Below are 13,066 nucleotides of genomic sequence, written 5' to 3' on the forward strand. Positions count from 1 at the left end.
TACTCATTAATGGATTAATATGGCTTTTGGTAACAAGTCAATTTAAAAACTTTAGCTAAAGGTGAAAAACTCAAACTGGGTTAAAAGTCTTATCAAAGTCTATTTTAACCTCATGAATCGTTTCGATTTAGAGATGTAGAATAGGATTTTTATTTTGTAATCATAAATGGAACACATATAAAATCGGACAAAATACTGTTTTCTGGACTTTAATGCTTGTTTTAGTATCAATTCGTTGTGAAGTTAGAAAAATTAGGTGTCGTGATCATCAAGCTATTTTAATTTTGAAGTTAGATTCGAATTAGATTTTAAAAACCCATTCAAGAACATCACAAATATATCTTTTCGGACAGTTAAAAATCAACATCATGGGAGCTTGAACTCTTGCTGGCTTTTAATTTTCCATTTTTAGATATTGTTCAAACTAGAATTTGTTTGTGCATAGATAAATAATCAAGTGTGATGATTAAAAACTCAAAATAAACTATCAGCATTCCAATTCGTTACATAGTATATGAAGAAAATAAAGATGACAATTATTTTCAGTGTAAAACTGAAAAACAAACAAAAGATAGAAAATGTATAATCAAATGAATGTTTACATTAATAAAGGATTGACTCGAATTACCGAAAGAGTATACATCTACTTTTAATCCCCTTTTATAGATGATTTCATCTAAAAACACACACTTAAACTGACACCTGGAACATGCGGCAAAATTTCTTCTGTTAACTTGCTAAAAGCTTCTAATAAAATGTTAAGGGCTCCTTCTATACCAATTAATAACACTACTTTGCTCAAGTGTAGCGGTGTTATCCAGCCCTAGGACTCCATACCAGTCGAGTTGACCATCGACTATTTTCTTTCGGGAGTGTGTAGCGGTGTTATCCAGCCCGAGGACTCCATACCACACTACGTGAAAATTGACCTTCGGCCACACGAAAAAAGTGTGGCCGTAGGCCTTTGGCCACACACATTTGGTTCAAGTCATATATGGCCAAAGGTCGCGACACCGTGGGTATGATATGGCCACACACAGTTTTTAGTGGCCTTATGTGGTAATAAGTGTGGCTAAAGGGTACAAGCATTAGTTGCTGGCCATCAAGAATCCTCTCCAATAAGTGTGGCTAAACGGTAGAAAATGGTCACATGACTATTTACTATGAGTGACCATTGCACGTATACAACCACATGAATTCATGTTTCAGCCACATGAATTTTATAATAATGTGGCCAATAGGGTTGTATTAAGCTTGCATTGTGACCTATACCGTGTGGATATAGCAAAGAAATGGCCACTTAAATAAAAAATAGAGTGGCTAATTATATCATACAGACACTAGAAATTACATTAAAAGTGGCTAAAAATGTTTGCTTGCCACCCAAACACTCCTTTGTAGATTATAGTGTGGCTATTGTCTTACCGTTTGTCACACATAATGCTTTTTGTAATTTAAAGTGTGGCTATTGTCAAACTTTTCGTCACACATAGTGAGGTATTGTGTGGCTAATCATATCATATAGACACTGGAGGTTATTGTCAATGTGGCTAAAAATGTGAACTTGCCAGTCAAACACTCTTTTGTAGTTTGTGGTGTGGCCATTGTCTTACCGTTTGTCACACATAATGCTTTTGTAATATAAAGTGTGGCTATTATCATACTTTTGTTCACACATAGATAAATGTGGCTATTTCATAAGTTTAACAAACACAATAACATAAATTCAAAACAAGTTTACATTAACAAACCTTCACTAATAAGTTATGAATTCAAAATATTTGAAACTACTACTAATTACTACCGACCTCAAACTTTCTCATAAACTAATCAAATTGTTTTTGACTCCTTTCTTCGTTTTCCTTAAGTTCTTTTTCCATTTATTCCATTCGTTGCGCTCGTTCTTCCAACTCGTTTCTTGACTTCTTTTCATCTTTTTCCATTTTGGCTCTAACTTTTTGAACCTAAAATTGTTAAAATATTAGAATCATAACTAGTAAAGGGTTAATGTGAGGCGAAACCTCAAAGCACGACGACTATCACGCACAATCACATTAGACATAATGTATACACAAACAAAAACTTGAATCGAAGACTTGTTGGTGATAATAATCAATGTCAACTGTACTAAAAAGTCCTAACATGTATTCACACATTGTATCATGGCAAATCAACCAAACATTCATCATACGACTTAACTTATGATCACTTAGTTCACGAGACAGATTATAGCTTGTACAAACTGATTTTATTCACTAAGAAAAGATTAAGTATAAATTCTACAAAATTTACCACAGTAGAATATATGAATTAGGTTACTCAAAAAGAAATTTATAATATTTTTTTCATACATACAAAACTCACAATAATTCAACCATTAAAGATATGTACCAACAGTTCAACAGGTTGCACAACAAACACTTGTTTAATGGTTCTATCGACTCATTAATCTAAATTGTGTAAGACCAATTGAGTTGTCTTCAAAATTAATAATACTAACTTTCAGAACTGGAAACAACCCGTTTGGTTTTGACATTAGGGAGTTATGGTGTCGGAAAGACATGACAAAATATAACTCCCCGAATCAGCTTTGACCAGTGTTTTTGTAAAATCATAAAAACTATTCAAAACGTGTCCAAAAATTACAAACTTTACCTTTCTGGAAACTAGACTCATAGTGCTATATCCTAGAATAAAAAATGTTTAGTAATCATCGTTTAACATCAAGTTACATACCATTAAATAAACAAAAACGAATCTGTCAGCAAACTGTTGTTATCAAACAATTGAAATACATACCTTTTTAGCGATGAAAGAAGATGTACTAAGCTTCAATTACAAGAAATAACACTTAAAATTGAAAATCCCCAAACTTGGTTCTTAGGGTTCTTCACACTCAACACGAATCCGGCAAAAAACGAGATAGAATTGATGAAAACCGACACCACACGTGAATTCCTCTTGCAAAAATAATTAGATTAGAGCCCAGAATCAAAGGATTTGGTTAAGAATTGAGTGAGTTAGAGAATTAATTATTGAGGATTATGGTGGGTGTAAAGAGATGAAGAAGAAGAATAATAAGAAGGAATGAAGATAAAGAAAAAAAAGGTAGGTTAAATATATGGTCAAATTAAATTTAAGAATAGGAGGGTAATTCAAAATTTTTTGAAGAAAAGAGGGGTTGAATTTAATTTGAAATTTTGAGAGAAGTGAAATTAATATGAACTAAATATGAATTTAATTTATTTTAATAATTAAAATAAAGAGTTGTTAGTGTGTCTGTGTGTATATATATATAAAACAACTAATTAAAACTTATATAATATAAAAAAATTGTATTTTAAATATAAAAACATATAAAATAAATACAAGTGATATTTATAGTTGCTCTAAAAGGGTTGAATATGAGTTTAGTGAGTCATAGTTTAGTTAAAGCCCAATAACATGTCATACTTTCATCAATGGGCCTTATTGGATCTTAACTGGTGTTTGTGGCCCATTATAGCCTTTATCACATCATAGTTGCTCTAAGAATGTTGTATAGGAATGTCATTAGTCATAGTTAGATGTTAATGGCCGATAACATGTGATACTTTCATCAATAGGTCTTATTGGGCCTTGTTGGTGTTAGTGGCCCATTATAGTTTTTTTCATGTCATAGTCGCTCTAACGGGCCATATTAGTGCTTGTAATCTCTTAGTGGCCTATTATGGCATGTGATATGTAACATTAGATATTTAAGGGTTATATCGTGTTATAGGGAGTCATATTAGACCGTAATAAACAAATACAAGTCATACATGTCCTAATGGGCTATATTGGGCCTTGAAATCTCTAATGGCCCATTATACATATAATTTTAAATTGTGTCTAAAGAGGTACAACTCGCCTAACCCATCGAAATACAATAAACATAGGGGTGGCAAATGGGTTGGGTTGGGTCGGAACGGGTTATGGGTCGGAACGGGTTAGGGTCGAAACGTGTCAGGGTTGGAACGGGTCAACTAAAAAAAGGTTGTTATGGTTCGGGTCGGAACGGGTCAGGGTAAAAAGGTTCGGGTCATAACGGGTCCGGGTCAAAATGGGTCAAGGTCGTAACGGGTCAAAACGGGTCTCGAGTCTTTTTATTTTGAACAAGGACAACGGAGGAAATGTTTAGTTTTATCATTAAAATTCATGTTCCAGTCCAGTTCATTTCAGCACTTAACAACTCATTTTAAAGCAAACAACATGCTAAACAGCTCGTTTCAGCGATTTTTCATTCTGTTTCAGCCCTTAACAGCTCGTTTTAACAGCAAACAACATGTTAAATAACTCGTTTCAGCAAGTTTTCAGTTCGTTTCAGCACGTAACAACTTGTTTTTACTGCAAACATCATGTTAAACAGCTCGTTTAAGTGATTTTTCAGTCCGTTTCAGCACTTAACAGCTTATTTCAGCAATTAACAGCTCGTTTTTACAGCAAACAACATGCTAAACGGCTCGTTTCAGCGACTTTTCATTCCGTTTCAGCACTTAACAGCTCGTTTTAACAGTAAACAGCATGTTAAACAGCTCGTTTCAACAAGTTTTTCAGTTTGTTTCAGCACGTAACAGCTCGTTTTTACAGCAAACATCATGTTAAACAGCTCGTTTCATTGATTTTTCAGTCCGTTTCAGCACTTAACAGCTCGTTTCAGCACTTAACAGCTCGTTTTTACAGCAAACAACATGCTAAACAGCTCGTTTCAGCGATTTTTCAGTCCGTTTCAGCACTTAACAGCTCGTTTTAACAGCAACTAACATGTTAAATAGCTCGTTTCAGCAAGTTTCAGTTCGTTTCTGCACGTAACAGCTTGTTTTTACAGCAAACATCATGTTAAACAGCTCGTTTCATCGATTTTTCAGTCCGTTTCAGCACTTAACAACTCGCTTTTACAGCAAACAACATGCTAAACAGCTCGTTTCAGCGATTTTTCAGTCCGTTTCAGCACTTAACAGCAAACAGCATGTTAAACAGCTTGTTTCAGCAAGTTTTCAGTTCGTTTATGCACGTAACAGCTTGTTTTTACAGCAAACATCATGTTAAACAGCTCGTTTCATCGATTTTTCAGTCTGTTTCAGCACTTAACAGCTAATTTCAGCATGTTTTGACCAATTTTACAGCAATTCAGCAATAAAAATCAATAGTTCAGCTCGTTTTTGCCTGTTTCAGCAGGTTACATAACCAATACTTCAAAACGTTTTGTGTTTTTAATACAGAAAACAAGTATAGGCAAACGTTTAGTGTTTTCAAAACTAGTATGCAAGTATGTCCGTGTTTTCAATCCAAAACCTCGTGTCACGTGTAACAAAGTTTTCTCAAAACCAAATGAATGCATTTGACTCGTTAACTGTTACCTAGTACAAGTGTTTTAAGTTATGAGAGTATGTTCAACAACACATGACTCTAAGACCCACGTATGAACTCACACACAAACTTGACCCTACTAATCATTGGTGATAATAAGTAATGTCAACAGTACCGAAAGTCCTAACATGTATCCACGCATCATATCATGGCAAAGCAACCAAATATTCATCATACAACTTAACTTATGATCATTCAGTTCACGAGACAGATTCTGACATGTACAAACTGATTTTATTCACAAAGAAAAGATTAAGGATAAATTCTACTAAATTTATCACAGTATGATATATGAATCAGGTTTCTCAGACAATTTTTATTATATTTTTCTCAAGCATAGAAAACTCACAATAATTCAACCATTACAGATAGGTACTAAGAGTTCAACAGATTGCGCAACAAAAACTAGTTTAATGGTTATATCAACTCATTAAACCAAATTATGTTAGACCAATTGGGTTATCTTTTAAACTCATAATACTAAGTTCCAGAAGTGGAACCAACCCGTTTGGGTTTGGGTTGTAAAGAGTATTAGGTTGAAGATGGTGATGATAACATACACCTTATACACAGTCAGCCGCCACGTAGACGTTCCACGTAATATGATATTTGACAGCTGGGATGGCCACGTCAGACAAAGACTAACGGAGTTAAGATCCGTTAGTCGTGGCCCGTTAAAAACAGATGCACAAGTAGTTGGTACTGCCAGCAGGCAAGTGTAAAGTTGGGATGTATATTTACCAATAGGCCATAGTTTAGATTGTTTAAAACCAATTTTCCTTATTTTAATAAAATTAGATCTAACATAAAGCTTTAGCTAATTGTCAAGTATTTAAAAAAACACTCCCAAATCATTTTAAGATGGATAAGATTCAATATAATGAACATAATAAAAAAATGTATTTTTATAATACTCTTGTATAAGGTGTGCAAACAAACGAGTTGCAGGTGAGCTACTTGATCTCGGATTGACAAAAAGATCGAAATAAGCCAAACTTTAATGACTTTAAGCCGAGTTAGAGCCTCAAATAAAGCATGTTTTGCTTTGAAGCCTAAGCTTGAGCCTTGTGTGAGAAACTTGTTTAGGCTTGTCGAGCCTTAATGAACCTAATGCATTTTTAAATTTTAGTTCTTTCGGGTTTCTATATATCATGCTCAACTAAGTTTTTCTCAAAATGTATATATATATTTTAAATGTATATAAATTAACTAATCAACAATAAACGAGTCAAACTTAAATTAAAAAAAACTCGCGCGCAAAAAAAGAGCTTTAAACAAGTCAAGCTCAAGCTCAAGCTCAAGCTCAAGCTCAAGCTCAAGCTCAAGCCTCATAAATTAAAACGACTCAGACTCGAGCTCGACCTCGGCTGAGCTCGTTTACACCCAACAATAAGCATATAACCCTTGGTCTCCAAGAAACTTTGCACTGGTTTTCAGAATTGCGTAATCGGAGACCATGGCATCCACCCTGCTCCGCCTCACAAGGTCCGTCATCCCATTCCGTCCACCGTCACCCATACGTCTACCCACCATTCACACCACACGTCAGCATTCGGTCAACACAAGTCAAACAAGACCCTTTTCATCTCCGTCGGACAACACACCACCAAAACGTACTAATTCTCTTCTTAACCTCCAATAATATTTCAATGCTTGTTATTTAAATGCTTTAATTTTCAATTTCAGCCACATTTGAATTTGATCTACCATTTCTAGCGTATCAAATGGACATAATGTCAGGAGTTCCATCAATGCTGTTAACTCTGGTCAACGATGAAGAGTTGACCGTACACATCCCTGGAATGGAGAAGTTGGAGACTGATGACGGCCCGTGCGTGATATTACAAATGCCGGGTTTACCAGTACCGAAAGGCGAATATCAGGCGGTTGCTCATAATACGGTTGTTGAAGATGATACTATGCTCATGTCCTATAAAACCAGTAAAGAAACCTACCTTGCGGCTGTCAAATTACCCGAGAATGTCGACCCGGTCGGTAGAATGAATGGGTTGATTTCCAAGGGAATGGTGAAGTTAACCTTTCCGTATCTGAAAAACACTGATTTTGTTCACACACCTGTTAAAATCGTTCGCCCTACGCCTTATTGTGGTAATTACTGTCCCAATAATATCTTAGGTAGAATTGGTAATTGGGTCGGGCTGGTTTGGGTTGGAACGGGTCAGCTCAAAAAAGGGTTAATTTGGTTCAGGTCGATAGGCAACGGGTTTGGGTTAAAACGAGATGGTTTAAAAAATTGTCTTTTGAAGTTACTGTACATTTTTGAAATTTAAAAATAGGCTCGTTGAACCTCAACGAGCTTGAACGGACTTCAATTCTTCACGTACAAGGCTCGAGCTCGGCTCGTTTAGAGCTTTTAATTGATCCAATCTCGAGTGGATTCCATGCGGGTCGGCTCGTTTGCACTCCTATTAAGTATCTTAGGATCTTTTAGAATTGAAACTATACAGTTATATACTTACATTGTGAATGGTTACTTTCAGATGCGTTTGATCGATCAGATCTAGGAAGGAAACTGTGTGAAGTAATAGCTCACTCAGTTGTGAAGAGTAAGTCGTTCACTGCGTATAAGAAGGATACGGGGGAAAGCATATACATAAAAGGGAATCTGCCGGGGGTGGAGAAAAATGTGGTAAATAAGGAAGGTTTGTGTGTGTCGTTGAACATGCCCGGGTTTGAGATAGAGGATGTGGAGTCGGGTTTTGAGTATGATACTTTGATCATTGAAGGAAAACGGGAGAACAAGCATTATATCGCGGGGATACGTGTGCCAGAGGGTTTTAAGAGGGAGATGCAAGATGGGTTGTATAAGGTGACTCTTCCCCATGTTGATGTTAACAGGCTTGCGTTCAGGACGTATCGCTAGATAACTTTTGCATATGGTTGCTAACTATATATATATATATATATATATATATATATATATATATATATATATATGCTAATGTTAGTTTTAAATCTAAGAAACAATGAATCAGTTATGACTTAACTAGCTTGTAAGAAGTTGCATCCAAGTGACCTCAATTCATCTTGTGAGTTGTGAGGCTTATTAGGGTCCTGGCCTTTTGTGTACTAACTAATGGATGAATATAATAGATATGTAAGAAGTGGGTTACTATTTTGATCACTATTGTAACATTTCTCTTCCTTTAGTTAACTGGGCTGATTTGACTTTTTGAGGTCAAACAGGCATCAGTTTCCTTTTACTGTTACACTGATAGAAGTCTAATGGTTCTATTAACATCAAATCTAACAACAGATAACAGTTTATAATTATTCTCAGAGAGGGTTAATGAGCTGGTTAGTTTAAAACCGGTGATTTTTTACAGGTCAAAATAGGATGTATTGACCCCATGCAAAATTATTGTAGGTATCAAGAACAAAAAATCCATTATTACAATAAAAGATCAATGTTTTTCTAAGTAAAATGACTTGAAGGGTTATGACCTATACAACGTTCATTTATGATTTTTGTATCTTTTTAGCGCCATATTGGTGAACTAAATTGTTTTATTTAGATGCTGGTTATGAATTATGACCTATCACTATTTCTATAATTGTATAAAGCTCTCAGGCCAATTTGAAAACTTTAGTTAGAGGTGAAAAAGTCAAACTATGTTAAATTTGAAAGTGTTCAAAGTCTATTTTAGCCTCCTGATTAGTTTCAGATTTAGATTAAGATTTCATTTTGTAATCATAAATGGAACACATGAAAAATCTTACGAATTGGACAAAAAAGTGTTTTCCAGACAACTTGGCTACATGTACAAGCCAAACCTGTTTGACAAGTTACCCAACATGTTAGACTGCTCCTCTACACAATATTGGCAACCAGAGATCAAAATTAAATACAAAGACGAGTAACACAATGTTAAATGTGTATTAACGGCCGGAATATCATCAAAATATCATACATTTATGAGTAACACAAACTAACCATTATTCTTGAACATCCACTATGTACTAGGATCTAGATAAAACCACACGTTGACTTACAAACTTGAAATTTGTAATACAAATTGTTTTTTTTTTTATTGTGAGAAGGTTACAACATTCTGGAACTAGCTATAACTAATGAACTTATAGTATGCCTATGCAGAAAATAACGTAAGAGATTGGGAACATAACAAAAAACTACTTATCCGTATAGTTCGTTATTAGTTATACACTTATACCTATGCATATACTTTTAATTTATTAAATTATTTATACGTCATTCGTCATTTGTCTTTTTAAACCCATTCAACCATTGGACCAGACCAATAAGGCAGACTGTAAGACAGTCGGTTCAATGACATTTATGGTAATGAATACATTAGCCTAACATCTGCTACGAATGTTAAGCTAACAAGATGTAGAGAGATATTGCCAAATCATTGGTAATCGATTTATGATATATGTGGCAGTCTGTATACATTCACCTATGAATCTTCGAAACATAGGTGAATGAGTTGTTTCAAGAAGACGTTGATGTTTGTGTTCCACCACTGTGTGAGATGAGGGAATATTTCGATCTCCGTTATTTACTTGGTAAACCTTAATATAGCACAAAGTCAAGAGGTGAAATAGGAAACGTGCCTAACAAACCTAACAAACTGATAAATACAAACTACAAGATAATACAATTAATATAATTATAATAAACCAATAATATCTCAAAATATTATTGGTTAGCACTCCCCCGCACTGTGAGCCGTAGTTGACCTAAGGCACAACCATAATCGAAAATGGATGAATAATTGCTTCTGCAGGCCCTTAGTAAAAATATCTGGATATTGATAGTCAGCGGGAATATGTAACACACGTACGTCTCTGATTCTAACTTTGTCGCGAACAAAATGGATGTCAAGCTCAACGTGCTTAGTTCGTTGGTGTTGTATCAGGTTCTCAGAGAGGTATACGGCGGAGATGTTATCACAATATACAATAGTGGCATCGCGTACAGGGATATGAAGTTCAAGCAGAAGGTTTCAGACCCAACTTGTTTCAGCTACTGTGTTTGTGACTCCCCTATATGGTCAGTTGTCATTTGGAAGACCAGGAAATTAGATTGCTGCCAAGAAAGACACAGTATCCGGACGTTGACCGGCTAAAGTAGGGACAACCACCCCAATCCGTGTTGGAATAAGCGGTAAGTTTCAAGGACTTGGATGGTGAAATTTGAAGGCCACAGTGTAACGTACCTTTAACGTATTGAAGGATACGTTTCAGAAACTGAAGATGCGGCTCCCTTGGATCATGCATAAAAAAGGCATATTTATTGTACCGCGTATGCACGATCGGGTCTAGTAAAAGTGAGGTGTTACAATGTGAGGTGTTGCAAAGCTCCTGCAAGACTTTGATACATAGAAGGATCGGTGACCGGGGGGCCAATGGTGGCACTTAGCTTGGAACCAATTTCAACAGGGGTGGTAATGGGTTTGCAATTTGACATGTCTGCCCTTGATAAAATATCCACAACATATGTGGTTTGAGACAAAAATAAATTGTGGTTCTTCCTTTCAACAGTGATGCCAAGGAAATGGTGAAGCGAGCCTAGATCGCGCATCTTGAATTATGAGGATAACAACTTGATATGTCATCTACGTAAAGTAAAAATACGCCATTTGGTTCCCATGTTTGTAGATGAGTAGTGATGTGTCTCAAACGCTACTTTTGAAACCACACTTTGTAAGGAAACCAACAAAACAGTGGTACCATGCTCTTGGAGCTTGCTTCAAGGCGTAGAGTGATTTTTTCAATTTGCAAACATATTTTGGCGTAGTGGCATTTACAAAACCTGGTGCCTGAAACATATAAATAGTTTCCTTCAAATTTCCATGTAGAAGTGCGTTTTCGACGTCTAATTGGTGAATCGATTATGATCGAGAGATGACCAAACTGCAAACCCCCCGAATTGTTGTGGGCTTGATAACCAGACTAAACGTATCCTCACAAGCGATGCCTACTGTTTGACTTTTACCATTCACAACTAGTCGAGCCTTATATCGCTCCAATGTACCATCTGATTTATATTTATGCTTAAACAACCACATGCATCGGATAATCGGAGCATCGACAGGTCTCGAAATTAATTCCCATGTATTAATTTCCAATATAGCTTTTTCGTTAGACATGGCATTTTTCCAGTTTGGATCGTTTAATGAGGCTAGGTGGGACTTGGGCAACAGAGAGATGTGATTGGTATTTAGATTGAGTGGGACACGTGGTTTGGTGGAGCCAGTTTGGGATCGTGTGACCATATGGTGAGTGGGAAGAGGTTGTGGTGGGGGTGACGAAGGTGAGGATGGGGTGTAGGAAAGGTATTGGAATCGGATGTGGGTGTGTATTGCGGTTTTGTTCGATTGTCAGTGGAGTTGGAAGTTGGCTGAAAGGTATTGGTCTGGGCTGGTGTAGTGAGTTCGGCCAGTGTAGAAGTGTGAATAGGGGTAGAGAGCTGGGCTGGTGAAGTAGAAGAGTGTGTGCTTTGAGAAGATTGCATTTTTGGGCTGTTAAGATTCGGTTTAGGTGGGCCGGTTTGTGGATTTATAGCTGGGCTTTGGGAGAATGATAATGGTTGGGTGAAGAGTGTTGGAGATGGATCAATGAATGAATGTCGGGGGTGGGTGGGGTGTAAATGGAAACTATTTTTTCATCAAACGTGACGTGCCGAGAATATATTGTTTTGCCCGTGGCAATTTCTAAGCATTGATAGCCATAATAATTTGTTGGGTACCCGAGGAAAATGCATAGGAAGGTACGAGGTTCAAGTTTGTTGGTATGGGTCGCGTAGTGTTTGGGTAGCAAGCACAACCGAACACATGAAGGTGTTTATAAGTTGGTTCACGAAGATATAGAGCGGATGTTGGGAATCGATTTTGGAGAGGTGGGGTGGGAAGAGCATTATGTACATAAGAAGCCATGTGAAGAGATTCAACCCAAAAACGTGGAAGGGAGTGAAGCATGAATTAATAATGTAAACATAATCTCGTTTAGACGGCGAATCATCCGTTCGTATTTAACGTTTTGTTGAGATGTATGTGGGCATGAGAAACATAATTGAGTGATTATTTATTCCCCGCCCATATGATATTAGAAAGATTGTATTTTTATTCTTTAGCCAGGAACACTCTCAACTAAAGAAAAAATGTTACCCACCACTCTCAACTAAAAGATACCACATTAGCAAGCTAACTAACGGGGTTAGTGCTTGTTAAGTTCGGGAGTGCCTAAAAAAAGAAGGTGAAAGTTGAGAGTAGTAGGTAACATTTCTTTAGTTGAGAGTGTTTTCAGCAAAATAATGAAAATTACGAGTATATAAATCCAATAACCCTGATTAAAATTTCCACATACTCTCGTTCATGCTTCATGGATTTATACATAGCACATATCCACATGAGTATTTAATCACACAATTTCCTTTTGTTACTACTTACTACCACCATTTTAGTGTAGCCATTAATATAACTTGATTGTAGTTCTAACTCGTTGATTGTGTTTATGATCTCTCCATCTCATGTTTGGTATAATTGCATCAATTATGCTTTGCTTTTCCCATAACCTACAAAACAATAAAAACTAAAAACCTAGAATATTTTGTAGTAATTTCCTGTCACACCCTCAAAATCCACTCACGGAGTTTTACCGTCAGAGGGTGTGAACTGGCAGAATCGGAATCATC

The 13,066-nt window shown here is 36.2% G+C and overlaps 1 protein-coding gene across 1 annotated transcript; it reads left to right on the top strand.

Annotated features, from left to right (window-relative positions):
- Nucleotides 1-6,731: 6,731 nt before the first annotated feature.
- LOC143550026 (uncharacterized) lies at nucleotides 6,732-8,272 on the top strand. The gene is made up of 2 exons (XM_077040765.1): nucleotides 6,732-7,497; nucleotides 7,890-8,272. The coding sequence occupies exons 1-2, from the start codon at nucleotides 7,113-7,115 to the stop codon at nucleotides 8,270-8,272; spliced, it is 768 nt and encodes a 255-aa protein (XP_076896880.1). The 5' UTR covers nucleotides 6,732-7,112.
- The last annotated feature ends 4,794 nt before the right edge of the window (nucleotides 8,273-13,066 follow it).

The sequence above is a fragment of the Bidens hawaiensis genome, unplaced genomic scaffold (assembly GCF_021521415.1).
Source record: "Bidens hawaiensis isolate Kalapana, Puna unplaced genomic scaffold, B.hawaiensis_p1.1 tig00015906_1, whole genome shotgun sequence".
Taxonomy (NCBI): domain Eukaryota; kingdom Viridiplantae; phylum Streptophyta; class Magnoliopsida; order Asterales; family Asteraceae; genus Bidens; species Bidens hawaiensis.